The sequence below is a fragment of the Mytilus californianus genome, unplaced genomic scaffold (assembly GCF_021869535.1).
Source record: "Mytilus californianus isolate M0D057914Y unplaced genomic scaffold, xbMytCali1.0.p SCAF_2, whole genome shotgun sequence".
Taxonomy (NCBI): Eukaryota; Metazoa; Mollusca; class Bivalvia; order Mytilida; family Mytilidae; genus Mytilus; species Mytilus californianus.
Window position 1 is genome coordinate 58,182,868 of NW_026262668.1, and position 27,618 is coordinate 58,210,485.

Genomic DNA, 27,618 nt, shown 5'->3' on the forward strand with positions numbered 1-27,618 from the left:
TGAATTAAAGAAAATTTCTAGAAAATGTTCATTACATTAGAATATTAAAATTTTCACTGAAAACACCATAAAAGTTGCAATGTTTTTAAAAGTAATATATCATCATCTTACTTGCAACAGAGCAGCGGCTCTTTTCACAAAAAATCTTAAGAGTAAAAATACTCGTAAGTCATACACATTTCAGTATAACTTACGATCAATTTTAATCGTAAGATTTTTTGTGAAAAGAGTCGCAGATTTTCATTACATTAAATATGATTAAATAGATATAGGAAGATGTGGTATGAGTGCCAATGAGACAACTCTCCATCCAAGTTACAATTAATAAAAGTAAATCATTATAGGTCAAGGTACGGCCTTCAACACGGAGCATTGGCTCACACAGAACAGCAAGCTATAAAGGGCCCCAAAAAATACTAGTGTAAAACCATTCAAAAGGAAAAACCAACCGTCTAATCTATATAAAAACGAGAAACGAGAAACATGTATGAACTACATAAACAGACGACAACTACTGTAATCAGATTCCTGACTTAGGACAGGTGCAAACATTTGCAGCGGGATTAAACGTGTAAACATTGAAGTTTTATGAACCATTAAAGTTGGAACCTTTATAAAAGCAGTATATTAAATAAGGAACAATACTTGCATGTATGATTTTATATTGTCAGTTGTCAGAATGGAGGATTGTGTAGGAGTACTGATGGTGTCTGCCTGTGTCCTGATGGTTTTACTGGTTCTCAGTGTGAACTTAAGGTAGGGAGGGATCCTGATGATGTTTTGTGTCCAATAAGTGGAAGCAAAGTTTTTTCTCATCATTATATGTAGAATTTAGCATTGTCAAAGATTACATCAGTTTAACAAACAGTCCAAAAAATTAAACAAGCCAGACAATTTTTGTTATCCTCTTTATAATCCCTATTGCATTTGTTGCTAAAGACATTCAATCCCATCAAGGTAACCACTGGGAGATCAGGGGAAAGTAATTTTGTCACTACACATGAAATTGATTAAATTTTACTTTTATTTGGTTTGTTAACTGGTAGTGGATTGTTTAAAGTGTGGAACAACTATGGACTTATGTTTGTGCCATATTCTTATAGGTCACCATAATTCAAGTGAGAAAACCAATAGCCTTATTTATGTACAATACAATAAACAAATCAAATATAAATGACAGCGATCAATGACAACCATTGAATTACAGGCTCCTGACTTTGGACAGGCACATGCAGAGTGTGGCTTGATTAAACATGTTTGCAAGGGATCAACACTCCTTTAACTTAGGACAATGGTGTAACAGCACAACATAAGAGCAAATTATAAATTAAAATCTCAGACAATTGTTAATAAAAAAGACAAGTCTAGAAAATATAACCATTTTAGAATTCCTGCAGTTGAGCCTTATTTCAAATACAATTCCACTATGCAGGTAGTAATCAAAGCATAGTGCTACTGCACCAAAAATTTTACTCTTTTGGTTTTTGTCGAGCCTTCGACTTTTGTCGAAAAAGCGAGACATAGCGATCCTACATTCCGTCGGCGTCGGCGGCGTCCACAAATATTCACTCTGTGGTTAAAGTTTTTGAAATTTTAATAACTTTCTTAAACTATCCTGGATTTCTACCAAACTTGGACAGAAGCTTGTTTATGATCATAAGATAGTATCCAGAAGTAAATTTAAAAAAAAAAAAAAAATCTTTTTTTTCTGTATTTTACTTATAAATGGACTTAGTTTTTCTGCCAGTTAACATAACATTCACTCTGTGGTTAAAGTTTTTAAAATTTTAACAACTTTCTTAAACTATCCTGGATTTCTACCAAACTTGGACAGAAGCTTGTTTATGATCATAAGATAGTATCCAGAAGTAAAATTTGTAAAAAAAATCCAGTTTATCCGTATTTAACTTATAAATGGACTTAGTTTTTCTGCCAGTTTACATTACATTCACTCTGAACTTTCTTAAACTATCTTGGATTTGTACCAAACTTGGACAGAAGCTTGTTTATGATTAAAAGCTAGTATCTAGAAGGAAAATTTGTTAAAATTTTGTTCCATTTTTTCCGTTTTTTACTTATAAATGGACTTTGTTTTTCTTCCAGTTAACATTACATACAGTCTGCAGTTTAAGTTTTTAAAACATTTATTAGATTCATAAACTATCCTGGATTTTTACCAAACTTGGACAGAAGCTACTTACAATCAAAAGATATTATAGAGAGGAATATTTTGATTAATTTTTTTCCTCATTTTTGTTGAGCCTGCGATTAACAGCAAAAGTAGGCGAGACACTGGGTTCCGCTGAACCCTTACAATTTTTTACATGGTAATTTTGGAGAAGTAGCCAATTACTCGTTGTCATCACCTCAAGAGTAGCTGGGTAAAGACATATTGCTACCTAGCCTTCCTAATTCCATCAGTTAGACTCTTTAGGAACAGTTTAGTGACATTAAATCAAACAAAGTGTTTCAAAATCTCATGCTTTTTATACGACCGCAAAAATTTTTTGGGATCGTATAATGGTATGATGTCGTCGTCTGCGTCGTCATCCAAAGACACATTGGTTTCCGGACAATAACTTTAGTTTAAGTAAATGGATCTCTATGAAATTTTTTAATAAGGTTCAATACTAAAAAAGAAAGGTTGGGATTGATTTTGGGGATGATGGTCTCAACCGTTTAGGAATAAGGGGCCCAAAAGGGGCCAAAAACAAGCATTTTTCTAGTTTCAGGATAATAACGTGTGTATAAGTATTTCGATTGCTCTGAAATTGTACGACAATGTTTAATACCACAAGTGGAAAGTTGGGATTTATTTAAGGGGTTATGGGGCCAACAGTTTAGGAATTAAGGGCCAAAAAGGGGCCAAAACAAGCATTTTTCTAGTTTCCAGACAATAACTTGTGTGTAAGTGTATGGATCTCTCTGACATTGTACCACAAGGTTCCATATCACAAAGGGAAGGCTAGGATTGAGTTTGGGGTTAATTGCCTAAATATGTAGGAATAAGGGGCCAAAAAAGGGCCAAAAACAAGCATTTTTCTAGTTTCCAGACAATAACTTGTGTTTAAGTGTATGGATCTCTCTGAAATTGTACTACAAGGTTCCATACTACAAAGGAAAGGCTGGGATCAAGTTTTTGGGTTATTGCTCCAAGTGGGGGTTTCAAAAAGTATGGGGGGGGGGGGGGTTTCCAATCTTTTAAGGGGATTCATATTTTTTTTCAAAATTTTTCAAATTTTGTGAATTTTTGAAAAGTTTCAAGAAGAAATCTTCAATTGCACAGTATTGCGCAATAGATTTGTAAGATCTTTGACCACATTTATTTTGTGTCAGAAATCTTTATTATGTCAAAAATTTGATCACAATCCAAATTCAGACAGTATCAAGCTTGAATATTGTGTCCAAACTTGTACCAACTGTTCAGGGTTCGACCAGGCTGCGCTCAGCGAAGCATTTTATTGCATATTTTATTTCATTTAGCAAGAAGATTTGTCTACCCTTTTATCACTCACATTTCAGAGCCTACAAATTATATAGTTTTATTGTTAACCTGTTCTGGTCCTGAATATGCCTAAATATATGTTGCTGGACATTAAGCAATCAACAATTATCCAATTGTACTATTCTATTATATCTTTCAGTGTTCTTTGGGTACCTGGGGAGCAAATTGTACTAATAATTGTTCATGTGGTTATCATGGCAATGGATGTGATATTGCTACTGGTGCCTGTCACTGTACACCAGGATTTTCTGGGGGTAAGTATTTATGGTAACAGTGATTTCTGGGGGTAAGTATTTGTGGTCACACTGATTTCCCGTGGTAAGTATTTGTGGTCACACTGATTGCTGGAGGTAAGTATTTGTGGTAACACTGATTTCTGGGTGACTGAAGATTTGTGGTAACACTGATTGCTGGGGGTAAGTATTTGTGGTAACACTGATTGCTGGGGGTAAGTATTTGTGGTAACACTGATTGCTGGGGGGAAGTATTTGTGGTAACACTGATTGCTAGAGGCTAGTATTTATGGTAACACTGATTGCTGGGGGTAAGTATTTGGGGGTAACACTATTTGTTGGGGGTAAGTATTTGTGGTATCACTGATTGCTGGGGGTAAGTATTTTGGGGTAACATTGTTTGTTTGGGTTAGTATTTGTGGTAACACTGATTGCTGGGGGGATGTTTTTGTGGAAACACTGATACTAGTGAGATTTTTTTGTGTCGTTTTTGTCTTGTCTGTGTCAAAAGTCATGAAGGCAAGACATGGATAACCTAGATTCAGTAGTCGGCATCATCAACATTTAGGTTCCGTCTATAGTTAAAGGTTTCTTTTTAACATCAATAATTTTCTCAAACATTCTTAGAATTTCATTAAACTGGACATGCAGTACTTCTGCATGATCAAGAGAAAACATGAAAACATATTTGGCGCAAAATTTGAAAAATACTTTTTTTTTTCATTTTACCATATTGTATTAAGAAATGGGTATATTTTTTGGCAGTTAACATTTCATTTTTACAATCACAGTCACAGTCACGGGCAAGAGACTGGGTTATTTAAAATCCTTTACTTTTTATTAATCAAGGTTAATCAACACCTTAGATAAAAAAGTTAACTTTCATAGGCAGAATTGTGCATTTTTTTAAGTTCAGCATTAATAACCTCAAGTGCTAGTCATGTGTTGAATCAAGATTAACATGACGTGTGCCACATGCTTCCCCTTCTGGAGCACCTGAGATCCCCCTCTCTTTTAATTAGGCTCATTGGAGTAGCTTCTTTGTTTTTGATATATCATGATGGTTATTTAGCCTATTTTAAATATAGTAAAATTGATGCAAAAGACAATTTATTTAATTGATGTGCTTTTAAATTATTAAAATTCATTAGCTTTGTATATTAAAAATTCTTTTTATTTAAGCACAATGTGAGAAGAGTTGTCCAATATTGACCTATGGACAAGATTGTGAACAATCCTGTAACTGTTATAAAGATGGAACCAGTTCATGTAGTCCAACTGATGGAACCTGTCAGTGTAAAAGTGGCTATCACGGGAATGCATGCTTTGAAGGTAAGATTCACTTTATTTGGATATATATGAAAATGTAATAGTCTCAGATATGATCTTACATAATATTATATTTACATGTTTTAGTCATTAGTAAATTACTATTTATTCTTTACAGCTTGGTATATTTTTGACTTAAACGTGTTCTTATCTAATTAATTTGTTAAATGTGTTCTTATCTAATTAATTTGTTAAATGTGTTCTTATCTAATTAATTTGTTAAATGTGTTCTTATCTAATTAATGTGTTCTTATCTAATTAATTTGTTGAATGTGTTCTTATTCAATGTTTTGTTTATGAACAAAAGTTTTAAATTAAATGGGCCTTTGAAAAATCTGATAAAATGTATTTGCTGTAATGCATATAAAACCTTCTTCTGTAATGAATAAGGTAAATATGCCAGTACTAATATTATTTTGAATACATTATTTCTAATTATTTGGTTAAAATATAGCTAATGTTAACTCTCTGGAAATCCGGTAATAAGTAAAGCCCAAACCCAGCTTCTTTCTTTGCATATATGTTCAACACTCTATAACAACTCTTAATTATTAATATTCTATACTAATTATTACTTTTTTAATTATAGCTTAAGTCATATTGTGATTATCGTGTTAATATTAATTTCCAAACCCTTCAGTCTGAGTGCTCATTAAAGAAAGAAAAAAAAGAAAAACAGTAAATATGCCAGTACTAGAACTATGAAGAGATGATTAAAGCTGTAAATTTACTTCTTGACAACTTCTATGTATGTTTCATTAATAAATCGTGAGCTGTATTTGAGGAGGAAGCCAATGATCTTTGATTGACCTATGTTGAACTGCCATAATACACCTTATCGCTATTTGTCCGCCATTACTGGACATCACAAAAGTTCCCGTAAAATTTAGACGTCATAATAGAAAATATCTGATGCCACAATGGAAAAGTGATTGTTGTATGACGTCAAAAGTTCAAGCTGGACAGATTCTAGGGTCAAGTGGGAATAGCGATAAGCTGTATCTGTACCATACCATTAGTTTGAATTATAATATAAGTGCAAATTTTTCAATTATTTCAGGTAATGAAAACTGATCCTTATGAAATAAAACATATTTTAATCTAAAAAACTTAGATGGAAGGAAACTTTTAACAGCAAAAATGATCAGCTCGACAAGATCTGCAAATAAGTAGGACATTGCCAAAATCATTTGTGATAAGAAAAATAACCAAAGCTGTTACATCTCTTTTTCAGTTTGCTCATATGGTACATGGGGAAGAAACTGTTCACAGAGATGCCAGTGTGGTTCCCATGGCAACTGTAATCCATATACTGGTGACTGTTTCTGTTCACCTGGTTATATAGGAAACAACTGTCAACAAAGTAAGATAGTTATGTTAGAGGTTACTTTAGTATTGTAGTTAAACAGTTTTTAATGATCAGTTTAAATTTGAATCTATATATGAATTAACAGTAATATAAATTTAAAATCATTGATATTGATATATTGTTTCAAAATTACAGTGAACTGTAAATTCAGAAGTTTTAGCAATATTTTTATTATGCCAAAAATTGCTATGGGATAGATTTCACAAAAAAAAAAATCACATTTTCAAATTTTGAGGGCATTAATTATATTGTAAGCAAAATTTCCTGAAATCCCAATAATAAATCACACAGTACAAACAAACCAAAGAAATATTTAGATAAAGCATTCTGATTGTAGTATTAAACATTTTAATAGAAGCTAAAGCCACAAATTCTTCTGAAAGAAGAAGTACATGGTATTTATAGCAGTTACTTCATTTTGAATTCTCTTGCTAAATAGAGATCAGTTGTAGATGAGGTTTCTTGTCCATTTCTGTGTAGTTATCTAGAGAAGAACAAGTATTAGAGATATAACATTTTATAAGTATTTACATCTTTGAAAGAAATCAAGATCCATGTTGATAGGGATATTTAGACCGAAATTGACTTTGGTTAAGTTTTTTGTTACTATAAGTCCAAATTGGTTAACTACAATGAAAGGTGTTGGATTAGAGTACAATCCTATTTTGAAAAGCAACTTGTGTTAAGGTCCAGTAACCAACTGTATTATATATAAGTTGACCATGAACTATGATATTAACACACAAAAATAAAGACAGCTTGAGTCTGCTTGACCAGTATTTGATGTGTGTCAGTTACTGGACTTTTACTTAGTGTTAAAATCACAATTAAATATTAAGCAAGTGAAAGTCAGAGGAAATAAACATGTTGGTTGGTTGAGGTTATTTTAGAATTAGTCTTACAAAAATGGATGGGCTACACAATGTACTAGCATTTGTTAAAGATGAATACATTAAAATCATTAAAACAGTTTCATATTTTTTATAGTGTGTTTGACAGATCAGTATTATGGACTGAATTGTTCTAAGCAATGTAATTGCAATGGAGGTCACTGTGACCCAACTTCTGGTCGATGTGAATGTAAACCTGGAACTAAAGGACACCATTGTGAACAGAGTAAATACAATATTGAACTCTTTATGTTTGAGAAAGAAGCAAAGATAATTTTTATTCAATTCATTTTTTTCAACTTAAATATATTTCCTTTCCACATTCCAAGCAAGTTAAGGAAAATTTCCTATTATGTCGTTAGTAAGTTTTTGAATAAGGGAAATATAATCAAATATTATACAAGTCAAGAATGATGTTTCTATTGTATGATAATTTTCTTTTGATAATTGTTGTTTGAAAAATTATAAAATATAATTATGAATATGATAAACTAAGACCCATTTTTAGAGCTGAAAAAAGCTTAGTTATTTTAAGGGTCTCCTTTCATGTGTAATCTGTAGTTATATAATAAATGCCTACAGAAAAGATTCATATATATGATATAGGGATAAGATATTTATTTCTTAAGATTATTCACTATTTTTATATTAATTAAACAGAATGTGGACCAACTCATTTTGGAATTCAGTGTGCCCAGGTGTGTGGATGTAAAAATGGGGCTGTTTGTGATGCTGAGACAGGAAATTGTCGTTGTCAGCCAGGATGGTTTGGTACACTATGTGATCAGAGTGAGTGTATGGGGACAGAGGATTGTTTTGGGATATTTAGTGTAACTCTTATGACCTGCCACTCATTTAACAAAAAATCTTACGATGAGAAATACCTATAAGACATCATCAGCATTTAAGTAAAACTTAAAATCAATTTTTGTTGTAAGATTATTTGTGAAAAGAGCCCTAAGTTAGTTGAGAATATCGTCTATAACTGTGTGCTGGCTGGTAATTTCTTTTGTACAGTAAGTCTCTTCTTTAATGTTATGTTATCAAAATGAATGGACTAACCAGATGAACCATACTATTGAACTTGAGGGTATAGGTATGTCATAGAAAGTCAGCTATCCAAATAGGTTGACTTAGTTAAAAATCATTTGACATCCCGTTTTGTTGTACTCGAAATGTGGTTTGGGAATTATAGATTGTTTTAAACCATTCTTATTATCCAATGATAATGTGTGGTTTCTTGGTAAGTTTTGCATATTAAGATTGTATATCATTACTCTCAAATCCAGTTTTCTCAATAAAATTCTGAAACATTGCAACACTAAATAGTTATACACATAATTTTTGCACCATTTGTTTTTGTGCTACATATTTATACTATTCTTGCACTGGATGTAATGTCTTTTTTTGTTCACCTGTGTAAGTCCTATCATGACTAGGGTAAGCAATTGGGGAAGGGTATGCTCCCATCATGTGTACAATTCTAAATTTTCCTATACCTATCAATATCTACGACAGTGTTTCTCAATAGGAATTGTGAACTGAAAAACATCATGATTAAATTTTCCTGATGAAACTTATTGCTCCAAGTATATATGAACCTTAGAGCGCATTGATTTGATTTATTTTCATTTTGCTCTTGGAAAAGAAACATACCTGAATTAACTTTTTGTGTAACAAAATCTGTATTGATTGAAGGTTGTCCAGCAGGCCAGTATGGAGTGGATTGTTCTCAGTCATGTCCTGACTGTCAGAATGGTGGATTATGTGATGGTACATCTGGGATGTGTGTATGTTTACCTGGGTTTATTGGAAGCTTATGTAATCAGAGTAAGATGGTTTTTAAGTTTTCAAGCTCTATATATATATATGCATTGTTGTAGTCTATCTTTAGGAGAACTATAAATTATAACAAAAAGTTAATCTGAAAAATGGAAAAACACAGATTTAAAGTGTGATAGAAGTCGCAGACAGCAAGACATAGGGATAGTGATCCTGTGGCAGCAACAGTGGCGTTAACTAATTACAATATGTACTTAAAAGCTTAATATTTCAGAAGGTAGAAGACCTGGATGCTTCATACTTGTATATAGATGCCTTATATTATGAAGTTTCCTTCTGTCATATGTCCATTGTCCTTGGCTTCATTTTCATGGTTCAGTGACTACTTGAAAAAAGTAAAGATTTTTTGTAATGTTAGTTTCTCTTTTATTATGAGTAATAGGATAACTTTATTTGGTATTGCATACCTTGCAAGGTCCACATGCCTGTCAGACAGTTTTCTCTTGACCTCAACCTCATTTCATGGATCAGTGAACAAGGTTAAGTTTTGTGGTCAAGTCCATATATCAGATACTATAAGCACTAGGTCTACTAAATTTGGTGTATGTAATGATGGTAAGGTGTACACGTCTGTCTGTCATGGTTTGTCAGACAGTGACCTAATTTTCATAAAACATTGATAATGTTAAGTTTATATGATACTTGTAGTAAAACTTTCAACATGAAATCAATGATAAGTAAAATAGGCGAGACATTTCAGCATGTGCACTGTTAAAATTTTCAGAAATGTGTATACCAAAAAGGATTTTTGCTTCAAGGATTGATACAAATTTTATAAGTTTTTAGCTCACCTGGCCAAATATGACCCAAACCATTGGATGATTCCTTTTAAAGAATTGCTCTTTTTCATCTAATATAAGGCATGAGTCATCTGCATACTGGCTTTAGAGTAGTTTATTTAAATGCCATTTTTCTCTAAGTTGTTTTAAGAGTGCAACTCATAAGTTCAAAAGATAAGGAGATCATGGATCTCCTTCCATAACACCAAAGCCAATACTGAAAAATAGAGAACAGTGTCGGTTGTCTATGATACCACTATTATGTTCTTGACATTCAATGAGAAGCATATTTTATCATGAAACTATTGACCCAAGTTAAAACTTATTTCAAGGTCAAATGCCTAGGTCATAGCATGACTAAGGAGATTATTTGCACTATCTAGAGAGAGGTCAGTCAAGTACATGATACTGAGGATATATTAATTGTTTTAAACAATTCCTATTTTTTTTTTGTAATCCTTGATATTTATAATTGAAGGGTCAGATGATAAGTATTAATATATTTTTCTATATTCTTTAGTTGTTTGAATTTCAGCATGTAGTCAAGGATATTGGGGATTGAAGTGCCAGATGAAATGTCCAGATACATGTCAGCTGGGATGTCAGCCTCAGACAGGGATATGTAATTGTTCGCCTGGTTCCTGTCTAAATCAGGGATTTTGTGCAAGTAATGTAAGTACATATGTTTTTATTGTTGACAGAATCTTAGAAATATATATTTTCAAAGGCACATATACTTTTTTGAACGTTACAATAGTGTTATTTAAAGTCTTATACAATTGTTTTGGTCTTATTATTTACAGTTATTGTCTTCAAAAATTTCTTTGTTTACAGGAATTTATTCTTTTTGAAAGGAAAGCATAATTGTTAATACAAAATTTCCATTTTTAAGAGTAAGGAAATACTTGTTGTATTTCATTTCTCTGTATTTGAGATATTACTGTGGATTCATTATTATTCCTTGGATACCAATTTTCATGGATTTCGTGGGTACAGTGGAACCACGAATTTAAATGTTCAACGAATTACAAGTTTTCTAAAGGAATGTATGCAGACTTTGCCAAAACAACGAAATTAAATATCCATGAAAATGCTAGTTTTCCTCAGTCCATGAAAATTGGTACCCTAGAAAATAAATGAATCCACAGTATTAAGTTTTTTCTTCTTTCAAACCTACAATCTGCATAAAACTTTCTAATGCAGACTCAACATATCTTGAGGATATTTTCAGGGTTTATGTATATGTAAAGATACATTTTATGGAGACAGATGTCAGAATACAACAGGACGATACTTAATGCAGCAGAATCTCTCAGGTAACAAAAATCCAGGTTTTAATTATGTTTTTACTTGTTTCACTTTTTTAACCATTACTTCTAATTAAAAAATTTGAGTAAGAAGCTTATAGTACATCACATAACTGATTAGCTAGACATGATTAATGCTCTCAGTTTACCTTTAGAGTTATCATTTATTTAAGTTTTTATAACCAGAGGAGGGTTTGTTATTGAACACCCACTGAAAAAAGAAAATAATTTAAATTTCACAATTTAAAGGGCTAAACCTGTTAAGGTTTTATTTTTCAATTTTTTTTTTGCCCCCTGATTTTAATTTTCATTAAGCAAAGGAGCGTTTTTGCGATTTCATCCTTATTGTGAAATTTTACCACAGTAAATGTTATTTTAGATATATGTCTGGCTGTAGCAGTGTTGGGTAGCAGTTTGTAGGCAAATTTGAGGGCAAATGGAGAATGTTTCTTATAGATTATAAATAGTACAGCTATTTACATTGATCAAAGCAATCCAGTTTAATTGACTATTAAATAACTACATGTATTAATTCATAACTGCAAATATGGAGAGAATTAGAAATGAGGAATTTGTGTGTTTAAGAACATTTTTTTCACCTCGGTATTAAAACGTACAGTTTTTGTCTACTGGATTTGGACATAAAGTATACCTTTTATACAATTGTAAAATTTGTAATTGTTTATGGATTGTATGGCTTACATTGTACATGTATATGTTTGCTTTAGCATCTGTTAACAAATTTACTTTAAATTTCTTTCTTGTTATAGTAGTAATTTCTTGTAACATCCTGTTTCAGGTTCAAGTTATTCTCTATCTAAAGGCCAGTTAGTAGGATTAGTGATTGGTATTATAGTGCTGATTGTTATAATTGTTGTTGGGGTGATATTCATCATGAAAAAGAAATATACAGGAGTATTACTGCCTGCTGGATTGTCTAGAAAGTATGAACAAGATTCACAAAAGGTAAATTGTATGGTTTTTTTCTCACCTGTGGCAAATGTTGGGGAATGTGAGACATAGCCTTTTACAGATGCCTTATCCACTGTCTGTGCATATTGTAAAACAGGCATATGTTACTTGTCAGGTTCATATATAGCCTGTTGTAAGGCAAATTTCCAACTTGAACCAAGACAACATAGTTTTCCATTTTCAAAGTTTCTTCCTGATCCCTTTTAACCCAGTCTTTAGACATTATCAATTACTCCTCTACAATCATTGATTATTTTATAATTTGGGTATACATTTTATATCTATAGTCTGTTATTGCCTATTGAATGTTTATAATGTGTTAATCCAACTAATTGTATTTGCTTAGTTAGATGACATTGACTTATTAATTTTGGTATGAAGTTGTATACCATAAGACTGTGTGTTGCATGTCCTTGGTGGTCATGCCCCATTCTTAATATCTTAAATTGTTAATCATATCAAAAATGCTTCAGATTCCTACTCCTAAACCATAGCTGAACATGTACCATTTCTTGAACTGTTATGATTATGAATATCATGATTTTTTCCTTATTTGTTTTTGTTAAATGTACATCAGCTATTCCAACACCGATTTCTAGAAAATGTGAACATAAAACATGACTAAGAAGATAATCAAATCAAATATTTTATTGTCGTATAAACTTTACAGTTTGTGACCAACATGTATTAACACAATAAACATATATACATACATATCAAACATACACAATAAAAACAGCATCAAAATTTATAAAAACAAACAAGCTGTTAAGAGTCCCCTGCCCTCAGTTCTAATGACTTTTTCAAGAAGGATCCTAACATTTGTTTGTAAAGGCGTTGATGGATTTAGTAAATAATGCATTTCTTCTTCTTCATTTAAATTATTAAAGTTATTATTTTCAGTACATATGTGTTCAAAAAAGGCATTTCTTAGTGTTTTATTGTAATCACAATAGAGTAAAAAATGTTTCTCATCCTCTAGTATTTTACATTTATGACAATAATGAAATCAGCTTCAGTTACTCAAACTGATTGTTGTTACTATATATATATGATAGGTGTCAAGCAATATCTTGAGACTGAATGTGTAAATAACTGAAGAGATATAAATAAATGACAGGTGTGTAAATTCAGAACAATAAATCTATGGAAGGCATGCAACTGCAGCCTATCACCATTATTGTAAGGATTTCAGACTCGCTAAAGATATTTGAAAAAAAAAAGATGCACTTTCTCTACTAATATCTGATAGTTTGTCACTTGCCAGAAGTTTGGATTAAGTTTGACTTTTCAGTATCAAAGAGAAAGGGACTTAACTTTGAAAATATAGGAATGAATAAAAAAAATGCTATACATGCAATGTGAAAACCAGATATTCAAGTCATAATGGAAGTGAAACCTTTAATTCAAACAACATTTATTTGATCCGTTTCTTACATTTTGTTGTCTACTTTCAGCTTGAAGAAGTTCAAGATGATGGTTCTCGAGGATTTAGTAACCCATTAGCAGATGGTGATAATGACAATACAGTTATATCACATGACAGCCATGTGATAGATGACAATTCTGATGCATGATCATGTGATGTTATTTTTAAGACATTGTTATCAAAGAGACTGGATTTTTTAAATAGTATTACTGTATGCACGATTCTTTCTATAATTGTGTTCAGATAGTATATTTGAAATTTTTGTCTCACTTGCGATGAAAACATTTAGATACAGTCTCGGGTGAAAGTTTTTTATAATTTAATAAAATTGACAAACCTTCATAGAATTTGATGAAACTTCAACACAAAAGCTTCTTCAGGATTGAAAGATAGCATTTGAAGCAAAATTCTGAAAATATATTTTTTTCATTTTTCCACATTTTACTGTTTGGTGGACTTCGTTTTACCATAGTCTAGGATAAAAGTTTCAGTTAAAGATTTTAAAACTCAATAATTTTGTCAAACCTTCATGGAATATTACAAAACTTGTAGAGAAGGTTCCTAAGACATAATCATGAGGTACTTCCCTGAGCAAAATTTGAATTTTTTACTTTTACATTTTTCGGTATTTTACTGATAAATGGACTTAATTTTTCAGCAGTTAACATTTGACTTTTACATTGACAGCAGCAGTGGATTGCATGTAAGATATCGGGTTCCAAAGAGCTCTTTATGAATTATTGTACTTGTTAAACTGTACATTTATAAGAAAATAATCTCATTGTATCAATTTTTACTTATGTCTGCTTCTAAGCTTTCATTATCGCTTTTAATCTTGTGTCATCAGATATTGTTTTTAACTGATACCAACTAGATTGGTCACTGCGGCATGAGAATTACATACCAGAATCACAATTTAGTCAATTATAAATTGCTGTTGTGTATTGTATAATTGTTTCTGAATCCCTAAGTAGAAAAGGATGATGCAAAAGTTTACAGTAATCTCTGTTGTACAGGGATCCAAGCATTATCATGTATCAACACATTGCAGAAACATGGTCTAGATCAAAATGTGTTGAGTGATTGAGTTTTTGACTCTGGCGAATTTTTAATGTGAACCAAATACTCCCTTGAATGACGATTTTTACCCAATTTTTGAAAGGAAACTAATGAGAATAAAATTTTATCGTGAATTTCTCACTAATTATGAATGATAGGAAAGCTATATTTGGTATATATGATGCAAGGTCTACATGTTGGTTAGAATGGGTTCACCTGTCCTCAACCTCATTTCATAGATCAGTGGTTAAGTTTGTGTGATCCAGTCCATATCCCTTATACTATAAGCATTACATCAACTATATTTAGTGTATGGAATGATTGTAGGATGTAAATGTCTGTCAGGCAGGATTTATCTGACCTCGACCTCATTTTTATTGTTCATTGGTCAATGTTATGTTTTCATGGTTAAGTCCTTTTCTCAGCTACTATAAGCTACAGTTTTACTATATTTGGTGTATGGAATGATTGAAAGGTGTACATGTCCGTCTTGCAGTGTATCTTTGATAGGTCTGTTTCACGGGTACGGTACTATACGCATTAGGTCAACTATAATTGGTGTATGGAATGATTTTATGGTGTACACGACTGTCTGAAAATGTTCATCTGACCTTTACCTCATTTACATGACTCAGCGATAATGATAATTTTATGTTTTACTTTTTGTTTTACCTTTTTCTCATAGACATTCAACATAAGTTCAATCTTGTTAAAAAGACGAGACTTTTCAGCTTGTGCACTCTTGTTAAAATACTTATTTGTTTTTATAATTAAAATTTGTCACAAAAACTAAACCTAAATAAAAAATTCTGTCAACAAGGACTGTACTAGGATCAACTTGTGTATTTTAATGCCTGCTTAATGCTCTGGTGTGTAGCAGATGGGTGATGATGGCTTACCGTTACCATGTGTGTAAACAGCTTATTGAACCAAGTCATGATTATTCACCGTTGACATAACATCTAACAATTCGTCTGCTGAAATAGGTTTTTTTTTGAGAGAGAACTTAAGATCACTAGTTTCATTATTAGGGTGTTGAACTGTTCTGATATATGTCAATGCATAATTTCTTACTATTGAGTCCCTCTGTGATACTATTCATTACTGAAGGGTCTGTACAAACATACTCATGTCTGACTTGTTTATCATTTGACTGTTTGCTGTGTTGGTTGTTGGACATGAGCCTGTATATTCAATAATGGCTACATGTTGGCAACTCTGATACATTGTTGGTAGTTTGTTAAATGACCAAACTCCTTTCTTTGAAAGTAGAATTTTTTTTAAAAGAGATGTAGTAACTGTTGGGTTTTAGAACAAAATAATGTTTAGGCTGAGGATTGTAAGGAAAACACTTTTTGCCTTTATCTTGTTTCTCATAGCAGTAGAGTCCCTCTTGAAGAAATGCAAGTTTGTTTTCTTATTATGCATTTTATGTATTGCTCTTTGTTGTTTATCATTTGTCATGTTGTAAATTTATTTTTCATTGCTATAGCATATTAGTTTTATTGCTTTCTGAATAAAGTATACATTCATTCAATGCGGGGTGTGTTACAAGATTGCACAACAACTGTTAACTGTACAGCTAGGGAGTATCCCAAGCTTCATAGTTGTCAGGAAACTAAGAATGCTATCCATTAGATTTGTCTTTCAGGCCTTTTAGAATATGGGCCAATGGGGTATTATTGACATTGACAATTTTTTTTGTATTCATAAGACTGTTAGGTGACTATTGAACATAAGTATTTGTGGACTGTGACAATAATGCAGAAACAGAATGGATTGGTGTTGAAGTTTGATTCTTTTAAACTGGTTTTGACAAAGGTAGTGATTATATCAAAACTGGAGACCTGTGACCATATGTGTTTCAGTGAGTTTGGAAATAATAACAGTATTTACAGCTAAAAGCACCCAAAAAAATAACTTGTGTAACAATGGCCATTTTCTAGCAAAAACTGTAAATTCAGAAATTATTGCATGCATTTATTATTGTGATTTTTTAAAAAAGACAAAAATGTGAGATTAATAATTGCAATTTCAGGGAAATCTGCATACATTAAATGTATCATATATCAGAATGCAAGTTCATATTATTGCAATTCTCACCCAGTTGCAATATTCACATGAATATAAACCTTGCAATAATTTCTGAATTTACAGTAGTCTGACACTAGGAGTCTGAACCCCCCCTTTTGCTTTTGTGCAATACTCTTTGCTGTTGCGAATTGAGCCATAACCCCCCAAAGCAAATCCTAACCATTCCTTTGTGGTATGGAAACTTGTGGTATAATTTCAGAGAGATCCATACACAGTTCCACAAGTTATTGTCTGGAAACTAGAAAAATGATTTTTTTTGGCCCCTTTTTACTTAACTGTTGGTACCATAACCCCCAAAATCAATCCCAACTGTCCTTTTGTGGTATTGAACCTTATTGTAAAATTTCATAAGAGATCCATTTACTTAAACTAAAGTTATTGTGCGAAAACCAATGTGTCTTCGGACGACGACGCCAACGTCATACCAATATACGACCGCAAAACTTTTTTGCGGTCCTATAAAAATAAGGTCAACACTATAGCAAATACGGATTTATATGTATTTTTTATCAAACAATAACAACAAATTTACAAATGTGGAATGCAGAATGTATAACAATGTATCCAAAATCCATAAAAGTTATACATACAATTGTTATGGTTATATAAAAGAGACCAGCTCTGATTAAGTGTAAACAATTTGTAGCTGATGTAAGAAAGTAAGAATTCATTTAAATTCATAATTAGAATTATTAATTTCCTACTTGCAATCAAAAATCCCTCATTAATAATTTACTATCCATCACAACCATTTAATCAAATTTTTAATTTGAATTTGAATTGTTTATCCTTAATTTTTTAATCTATAAAGAATAATAGTATACATGTTGAAACATATGAACTTCTGTAAAAATTACCATAAACCATACCACAAATGACCTTCTATGGGGTACAGTTTTCCATAATTTATATTAATGTTGAATGTTCACAAATGTCACTATGCAAGATTGTTGAAGAACTATCTCAATCAAATCGTTCTTGATATATTTTAAAATCTATTTTCTATAGAATATGAAATACTGCATTATAAGAACATATTGATGAACTTCAGGATATAATATATTTCATGTCTACTTCTTGTAACTTATAGATGGAATTATTCAAAAAATAAACATTTTCACTTAACATTTATACTGGTCAAAAGAGATTTTCGTGCTATTAATATTAATACATGGATCACACATCTTTATTAAAGAGAGCTAATTACGAGTAAATAATAACAATTGCAACAGATATATGGCAAATAAATAAACCCAATTCCATTTAAAGTAATAAATAACAGGTTTCTATATAATAACAAATAAATAAGCATATATAGATGAGCAGTTTTAGAGAAAGGCATGTTGGACTAAAAGCTGTAAAAGCTGACAAACATTTCGAGTAATGTCATTCTAAAAGAAATTCCTGAAAATGACATCACAACAAACTGACAAAATGTTAGGAATGTATATATAATTAAAAAACATAACATTTAAAGATGATTTCCTACATTTTTAGTCAGCATAACCCTATGAAATAATGTTTTTTGGCTCTTAAATTTTAGCAAATTCTACTATACTATGAGCAATCATTAGAATATACATGATATTTTCAGGATAGCAAATCATTAGATTGGCCGTATGGTGACCTTTAGTTGCTTTTGTCCACTTCATTTGAACTCTGGTGGATAGTTGTCTCATTGGCAATCATACCACATCTCCTTATTTTTATACTAGGACAAGTATATGTGTTAATGAAAGTAATTTACCACTTGCCACTTTTATACTTCTTTTAATGATCAGTTTATAAAAAAATAAAACCCTGTAATGTAAAATGACATTTATACGAATATGATACCACTCCATTTTTTTACCACATTTTATATCTCAATAACAATATGGAAAGATTTAAATAATGATGGTGAAATGATTCATTTTATTATAACAGTAACGTGAGCAAAAAATAGATTATATATTACAAATATTAATTTTTTTGTAACCTGTACAAAATATAATTAAAATATATAAAAATATAACAATTAAATTGATATCAGATTTAAAGGGAAATGCATATTGTATGTAATAATATGCATTGACAAAAATTGACAAAATTTGACATTAACTTGGAATGTTTTTGTTGTTTCATGGAATAGTAACATCAACTGGGAATGTTTTTGTTATTTCATGGAATGGTACTGAAAATCATTTTCTCATAAAGAGTAGACTTAAAAATGTTCATAATAAAACATGTTGAAAAAGAAACAAATAGAAAAGTGATAATTACAAACACATTTGTAAACATTTAGAACATTCACACAATATCACAGAAATTCACATTATAATAAAAGTTATCTCCCCTTTCTTCACTGGCTTATTCCTTGTTAGCTATAGCTTTCCTAAATATGAAAAAAATAATAATACCAAAACCAGAACTGGAATTATTCTTCTTTGCTGATCAAAATTTTAAATAAATCATGTCAAATACGGACTAAAAATTCAAATTACATTTTATGCATCCAGTTGCATTATCACACACTTGTGTCAGAAAAAATATAGTTACACATACCTATTTAAATCCCTGTTTGAATTGTCTCAAGCTTTTAAGACTAGAATTAACAATAATAATATTTGTTCAATAAGAGACATTGTTCAGTAAAATTTTGACTGTAGATCTCTATATGAACTTCATATAAACACCCTTTTACCTAGATTGTGACGGTCCCTTTTGTGTTAAAGTTATAGAAGTTCAACATATTATTCTGGTTGATACATTGCATTATAATTGAGATCTTTTCTAGATTTAATATGCTATTATATAAAATCAATTTTTAATCATTATTCTTTTGCCTCTGGAATTTCAATTTCATCTACAAAAAGTTTATGTTGCACACCATCTTTACGTTTTCCTGTTGTATAGCCCTTAATGACAGCTGAGTGAGCACCAATTTCAAAATGAGTCTCTGCTCCCTCATCTGTAAACTCTCCCTGAAAACAAAAATAAGACATTCTGATAATTTTTACCTTTTAATAAATGTTTCTCATCTTCATTTAGCATCTTCTATTAAATATAGCAAAAAATTAAAAAGTTTCCAATTATCAGACTGACCTCCTTATCATCTCAGTATGGAGTAAAAAAAAAAATTATTGCTGCTCTTGGAAATTAATAAGTGCTACTTCATTTCTGACCATCAAAAGCCCAATCACTTTTAGTCTGTAACAACTTCATGCATAATATTCAAAAGTTCCAGCTAAAATTCCTCAACAAAACATTCTATATATTTAGCCATTTTTTAAAAATGTTACTTGAATTCAAGAATAACAAGATAGCACACATTGTTGTGTTAAGCATACCCCCTCTCGTAATTTAAAGTATCAGGAAATAAGAAGTGAGTTTCTGACAGACATGAAAAGCGTGCTGCTGACTAAAAATAAAGTCGCAGTGTTTAATAGTACTCTAGAAAGGTGTTTATTCAACATATTGAAATATTGACAAATTACAAGTATGGACAGACAGGAAGTAGGTGTCTGACAGATCTGAAATGTATAAAAACTTTACAACTCATCACTGTCAAGCTGCTGACCAAATATGAAGTCATTCTGTTTTATAGTACCTGACAAAAGATGGGCACGGTGAATGCAAAGTATCCCCCACTCCAAGAGTGTAGGCACGAAAAATATTACAAGATGCCGATAATAATCAACAACAGAAAGATAAATCCAAATCTTTTTGTTTGATTTTGATTGTAATCCATATTTAAATAAATACAATTAAAAAACAACCTTTTGGAATAAATAAAATTCAAAACTAACTGACCAGTTTTAGGTTCATAATTGGAAATACAACATATATTTTTTAGTTGTAAATATCAAAGCTATAAAAAAAATGGTGTTCCAAAAATAAAAGATGAAATACAGTGTGATTTACCACAAAAAATTTAACAACATTTGTCAATCGTCTTATGCTTCAAATAAATGTGTCAATTTTCATTCATTTTTTGTTATTAGGAAAAATACATCTACAAAATCATATTATACATTGAATTATATGTTTGGCATTCAATGATTATATTATCATTCACCAAAAACTCATGTACTCAATTAAAGCAAATACATAAACTTACAAAAGTGTCTACTTTGTCACCATTCACATAAACATATAGGGTGTTTTTCTCTGAAAAATATAATTCATACAAATAATAAAATCATGTTCATAATCAGAAACAAATACAATGCATACTTTTTCCAACTGAAATTGACACTTCAAATGCATGGTTACTTATTCTTTTTCAATCTTTTTTAAAGTAAGACTACTAAGTCTATTTCCTGCTGATACATGAAGATATAATGATAAATCAGTCTTGTATTCGTAAAAAAAAATAAAAGCATTTAAATTGAAATAACAGGAAGTACCCTTACTATAAACTAAAAATATGTTCCAATCTTCCCTGTCTATCAATTAGCTGCTTGGCTTATATCAAAGCCTTCAAACCATCATGAATTGTCACAGTAATTAAGATTTTACTCATCATACCAATCAAATCAAAACTGATAAAAACATAGAATTCTTAAGCACTAGTCAACCATCTGTAATGTTTTCATAACTACATGTAATAACTACATAAAACATAACGGTCCGTTTAGAAAATTTTTGTGTAAAAACATTAACAAGCAGTGTGGCTATAAACAGGTATTTCTTTTAAGGGCCCAAATTATTTTCTATAAAGGGTCACTTTCCAATGTCCCTGCTTAATGCAAATTCTCAGCTTATGTGTATATTCAACATACTTGCATTTTTTCTTAATTTTCCAGGAATATGAACTCCTACAGAAATCAAGACCATTCACTATAAACTTAATTAGCCGTCAGTCAAATAACCATAGCATTTATTAAATATGATGAAACTAATAAGACCTGGAGTGTTCTAAGAAAAACTGGATAAACATACACCCTGTATTATTTTCTCGTCTGTATTTTAACCAATAACAATATTTTGTACCTAAAAAATTTTCTCTATACATTCACAAATAGTGACACATCATATTAATTTCCTGTTTCCAAGATGTTTTTCATAAATAAATACTTGAAAAATGTATATCTTTCAAAATAATAGCAGAATTGTTCATTTGAATTCAGATTAATTAGACTTGAACAAAAAAATACAAAGTTGTGCTTTGAACATTATACACATGATGCATAACAATAGAGAGTAATATTTTGATTATTAAATTTGTAAACATTGATAACAATGGAAAAAATTAAGAAAATTCTGTAGAGACAAGTTGTTTATCAAAACAAACCTAGACAAACTCTAAAATTATGACCAGCAATCTTTAAACACCAGGCTCTCTGTATCTTTGACTGATTTTCTTTAAACTTTTTCAGTGGCTTCCCATTCACTTCTAACAGATATTCATAGGCAAATCCACTGACAGCATCTATACTTATTACACATTTGGCATTTCCTACTTGAAAATGTTCTTTTCCAACAAGTTTGAACATCCAGTCTTCTCTATAAATTTCCTGAAAATAAACAATATACATACAACATACATATGATTAATTACAAATAACAGGCTCCTGACTTGGGACAGGCATATAAAGAATGTGGCTGGGTTAAACATGTTGATGAGCGCTCAACCCTCCACCTATCCTGGGACAGTGGTGTTACAGCACAACATAAGAACTAACAGTAATAATAAGTTGGAAAGAACTTGACCATCAGATTGGCACAAGAGAACATAACAAACCTTAAAGTCATATGAATGAGTGATAGTTGTAAAAAGTTGATGCATTTATATTATTTTATCATATATGAAGCTCCATAAGCCCCCCGCCCCCTTAATCCGCCTCTCCTAAGACTTCTTGCCTCTCAGTATTCACAAATGGAGTCAGTCTAACATTTTTACCTTTACTTCGTGTTATGAATCCTGAATGCTATTAAAAACATGACTGCATGTGGTGTCGTGCTAAATTAAATTACCAACACACATTCATGATGTTAACATTTGATCTTGGAAAATTGTAAGAATATATTGAAAACAATGTAACATAGGACTTTATGCAAATAAATCTGTATGTTCAATTGTCTCCCCTACAAGACAATAAACCAGAATTATATTTTGTTTCATTATTATCTTCATATGGTGTACTCCTTTGTGCAAAGTTTCATAAGGGAAAATCTGCATTAACAAGGTAATTATAAAATGATAAATAAAACAAATCATCGGGTAAATTTTCTCCCCTTCAAAATATTGGACCAGAATTATTTTGAATCAACAAGTTGCTTCACTCGTTGTGCTCAATCTTTCTGTTTCAAGTATAAATTAGTTAGATACTACTTTCCCAAATTTATCAATTTCCTTTGTTTTCTTTTTCTGAAATTACCTTTCCATCAACTGTTATGACTCTTTTTCCTGATGTAGTTCCATGTTCAAACTCTACTTTATGTACTCCATCTGGTAAAGGAACATCCCATGCTGCTACAAGATCACCCGATGCTGCCATTGTTATTGTTGTCTGCTGTCTATATCTAGAGAAAACCTTTAAATAAAATACAAAGCAGCGTTTTATTATACATTTTCTAGAAATTAAAATTGCATGAGAATTTTTTTGATTTTTTTTCATTTAAAAAATAATATATATTAATATATATATTTATTCCATATTGGTATTATTTTAGTAGGTATTTCTAAATGAATTATATTTTGAAGAAAACAGCATATTCACCAGAAGAAAAGAGATATTCACCTTGCTCAAGGTCATATGGTTTTTGCATGTATAATTATGGTAAAATGTTTGATGTACAACTGGTTTTGTAAATAAATATGTGGTTTAATTGACTTATAAAAACCTGATATTTACTTCAGCAATACGCCTCAGTAAATATCAGTTTTTAAAGTAAATAAAATCACATATGTGATGTTTCATCAAAAGACAGTAATCGTATAATATCAAAAGTCAGATGTCACTTACTAATGGTCTTAAACCCAATGGGGTCAAACACTTTTTAAAGAACTATTAATTAAAGACGGTCACTGCAAGTGGAGCAGGATCTGCCTACCCTTCCGAAGCACCTGAGATCATACCCCAATTTTTGTCAGAGTTTGTGTTGCTCAGTCTTTAGTTTATTTGATTTGTTTTGTAGACTGTTGTTTTTCTTTTGCTTGTTTTGTTTCAGTAGTCATGATAGTATATTTTTTAACGTAAATAAATCTATATACCCTTATCAACACTGCTTAAACTATGATTAAATTCTTCCATCCTTTCAAAAGTGTGTTAGTTCTATTGATTAGCCTGATTAACATAATGATGTATAAGCTGGACACTTTAGTTCAGTCGGATATGTCAGTTGTAATGCCACTATAACATCACAAGTACATGTACCATGGTATGTTAAAATTGATAAATTTGACTGTATATAGTGATTTTCAATATAGATTGTTTTTGGCAATTAGAAAATGTAGATATGTGCCAAAGAATATTTTTCCCACATTATCATCTTTCTCATGTTAGTTCAAGACATCTTGTAGCAAAATATTTTTTATCTTGCATTTACTGATTTAAATTAAAATCATTTAGATAATCATTTACTAGATTTTACAATTACCAACAACATTAACATAAAAAAAAACTTGTTAAAAGATTCTAAATCAATATGTATCCAGGTATTAACACAAATACATTAAAGTTGTTTGTACAAGCATATTTGTTTTATCATGATAACACATTATAATTCTCACTTTTTTTAAAGACTGGTTTTGCATAAAATAATCACTTAAGATATAAATTCTACAGATCATATACTTACTAATACTGTACATTGACAATAAAGTTCAAGAATCATATACAAACATGTGAGTAAATCAATAAGGAAACTGACAAGATTTATTAAATAGTGCTAATAATCATACTGGTAAATACCGGGTACTGCAAAGTTCAGGGACTTAAGTTGAAGTTGTGAAAACACCTGTTGTCATGTTTAGATTTGTTATTATCACTCATCTAATAACACCTATGATTAAGCTTTAGTCTATCACAATATAATCCAACAGAAGTTAGGGGTCCAACACACTTAGCCATAATTTTTAATATTCATTATGATAGAAATTGTCAATGACCATTGATCATGTTGAAAACAATATAATCCAGCCAGAATTGGTGGTTCCACTAACACTTAATCATTGCTTTACAGATGAGATTCATTTTAATAGAAAAAGTCCATAATATTATCCAATTTTTTTAAATGGTTCTACACAGCCATGATTTTACAGATATATTTTGATAGGAATTGTCCATGATAATATAAACCAACCAGAAGTTAGCTGTAGTGGTTCCACATATATTCAGCAATTATTTTACAGGTACATTTTGATGGAAATTGTCCATGAAAATATACTGTAAACAAACTAATTTTTACTAGCAATTCATTTTTGCGACTTTCACAAGTAGAAAAAACATGCTACAAGTCATTGCTAAAATGTCAGACTATCACGTTCTCTTTATCAAAATTTGAAAATAAATCATCCATGTCAACTAAAACTGACTATTAAATGCAAAAAAGTTTGTTGACAGTAACCCAAACAGAAGTCAGTATTTCTACACACGCTCAGCCATGATTTTACAGAATTTGTCCTTACCTTAAGGAATTAGGCCACCTGTCCTTAGGCAAATTTTAGTTTTGTGAAAGCCAAATTTATTTATAAACTAGAGGCTCCAAAGAACTGGAATCAGTCATAAATTGAATTTATATCTTGTATTGCTGATCATTTATAATGACTTTACCGTTTCTACATGTATCTATCATAGTTTTGGAAATACTAGACAAAAACCAAAATAAAAGTAAAAAATTTTCATTGAAGGGTAATAACTGCTTTAAGGTATCATCCAATGGTTTCCTTCATATCTGCATTAGTGTAGATCATTTTTTGATGTTTACAATTTCTACCAATTTATGATAGTTTTCAAGATAAAAGGCAAAAATTGAAAAATATTCCTTTAAGGGCAATAACTCCTGTAGGGAGTCAACCAATAGTTTCAGCAATATTGGCATGTTTGTTAGTCATGTATTGGTGATCAAGTTTACGACGTAGCTAATCAATGGTCAGGTGTCATACATTTGTAATTTGTTGTTACAGGTAATCCGCTTATCCAATGGATCATTAATGATCATCAAAATTAATTCATACAAATAGAATCAGTCAGTCGCCATTTGTCATTTCGAATTTAACAAATTTTTTAAACAATCACTCAACTTGCAACTTTTACCGTAGTTGAATGATGAAATTGTACTTGACAGAAAGACAAAAACCATAATGAACTTATTAAAAACATTGTTTACATGTACTTCAATTCCATTAAAAATGTTAAATTTACTCAGACATATTTTGTCTTTGCCTGCCTTTACTTTTGAAATTAAAATAACCAAACGAGTGGCTATTGATTGTATTCAACTCTACTATGTACAATCCTCAAAAGAAGTAAGAGCAACTCTTGAATACAAGAAAGATAACTCAATTGTAATTTTTCCTAGTATCAAAATACCTACTCAAGATTGGTCTATCTAAGGACTTATAGGTTTAGGGGTCTTTTGAGTTATGGGGCAAAGTGAAGAGGGTCTTAATAAGGGGTTTGGGAATGGGGGCTTGGCCGCCAGGGTCATCATTTTCTTAAGACTATAATTAATCATTCACTGTGATATCAACATTGACATTTGGCTGCGAGGAAAATTATTTACGGTTCACCAACTTGGAAGGTCTACATCTACATCTTCATCGTTGAAATGCAAAGTGTCTAAGACCCATCACGTAAGTACTAATTAAGTCATTCAATATGGTCTGCTTCAAATGATTCCAGCAACAGAAATAGGTGTAGCTGTAGTTGTATACACCATTTAACAGATAATTTAATGTAGATTTACGATGTAACAAGTATCAGTTGGATATAACAACCGCAAAATGTGGAAATATAAGGGAAAGTTGCGATTGAGTGTCATTTCTCAAATATGTGCGTTGGGTACCTTGTGTTATATTAAGGTATATAGGTTAAAAAAAAATTCAGAGACAAGTGCCCGTGTCTGTGGGGATATTTACAGTAACCAGTCTGGAAGTCAACAGGATAGGAGGATCTAAAAACTTGTGCAGAGGACAACCAAATACTATTACTGTTAAGCAGGTTTCAAATTTCACTTTACCTAAATAGCTAAAAAATGGTATGGATAGAAACAGAGATTTTAGTAAAGTAGAATAAGACGGTATGCCTGGCAACACTTACACAAAATCCGGGCACTTGTTCCTTATTAGAGCCGCAGTGAATTTCGAGTTCGAGATCCAGTTATATTTTCCCTTTGTTAACATTTTTTAAATATGGTATAGAAAATTTACCTGTTTATTCTATTTTCGAAAATGAAAATTTTATACTGGAATTTTTACCTTAATTTATTGAGAATTTTTGTAAACAAAACAGTGTATATATGTAAACAACAATGGCGGCTTTTGGAAACCGATTTTTTGAAAAATTGGTATTTGATTGAAATTATTGTACAAATCAACTCTAAGATAACAATAAGATGCTGATTTTCAACATGTTTTATCTAAGAAATAAGAATGTTGTAATATATTCAGTTAAAACAAACAAATAATCGTATGTCAATATGCCCGCTAAAATTTAAATTTCTGGGTCCACTTGCTTGGACATGTTTCCTTTCCGTAACTTCGATAATACTAGATTTATAGCAGCTAAGAAATTATTTTAGCAAAAAGGTTTTTTATCAAGAAGTACCTGTTTGTTGATCAACATAATGCCTCGCAGAGTAAATATAACATTTATATCATATT

General features: G+C 31.0%; 3 protein-coding genes across 5 annotated transcripts in view; 2 read left to right on the forward strand and 1 right to left on the reverse strand.

Moving 5' to 3' along the window:
- Window positions 1–16,251, forward strand: part of LOC127729003 (uncharacterized) — an 84,141-nt gene extending 67,890 nt beyond the window's left edge. Inside the window, exons 39-49 of the mRNA XM_052236578.1 lie at window positions 672–756; window positions 3,645–3,759; window positions 4,921–5,070; window positions 6,302–6,430; window positions 7,424–7,552; window positions 7,987–8,115; window positions 9,025–9,156; window positions 10,483–10,619; window positions 11,179–11,263; window positions 12,054–12,220; window positions 13,684–16,251. Coding sequence (XP_052092538.1) covers window positions 672–756; window positions 3,645–3,759; window positions 4,921–5,070; window positions 6,302–6,430; window positions 7,424–7,552; window positions 7,987–8,115; window positions 9,025–9,156; window positions 10,483–10,619; window positions 11,179–11,263; window positions 12,054–12,220; window positions 13,684–13,803 — 1,378 coding nt within the window. The 3' untranslated portion in view covers window positions 13,804–16,251. The remainder of the gene's footprint in view (window positions 1–671; window positions 757–3,644; window positions 3,760–4,920; window positions 5,071–6,301; window positions 6,431–7,423; window positions 7,553–7,986; window positions 8,116–9,024; window positions 9,157–10,482; window positions 10,620–11,178; window positions 11,264–12,053; window positions 12,221–13,683) is intronic.
- A 1,031-nt stretch (window positions 16,252–17,282) lies between these two features.
- On the reverse strand, window positions 17,283–27,085 carry LOC127730123 (fas apoptotic inhibitory molecule 1-like). 2 transcript variants are annotated; one of them, XM_052238259.1, is made up of 5 exons: window positions 27,056–27,085; window positions 23,171–23,326; window positions 22,084–22,306; window positions 20,908–20,957; window positions 17,283–19,771 (listed from the first exon to the last, which is right to left on the reverse strand). In XM_052238259.1, the coding sequence occupies exons 2-5, from the start codon at window positions 23,288–23,290 to the stop codon at window positions 19,622–19,624; spliced, it is 543 nt and encodes a 180-aa protein (XP_052094219.1). In that variant the 5' UTR covers window positions 23,291–23,326; window positions 27,056–27,085; the 3' UTR covers window positions 17,283–19,621. The 2 variants fall into 2 exon arrangements, with proteins under 2 accessions (XP_052094219.1, XP_052094217.1); XM_052238257.1 differs by having other exon boundaries at window positions 26,976–27,065.
- Window positions 27,086–27,180: 95 nt separating this feature from the next.
- Window positions 27,181–27,618, forward strand: part of LOC127730110 (centrosomal protein of 70 kDa-like) — a 39,685-nt gene continuing 39,247 nt past the window's right edge. The window contains exon 1 of one of the 2 annotated variants that reach the window (XM_052238235.1): window positions 27,181–27,302. In XM_052238235.1, the coding sequence (XP_052094195.1) occupies window positions 27,267–27,302 (36 nt within the window). In that variant the 5' untranslated portion in view covers window positions 27,181–27,266. Of the gene's footprint in view, window positions 27,303–27,481; window positions 27,594–27,618 lie in introns of those variants that run through there. The other variant, XM_052238236.1, reaches the window with a different exon arrangement.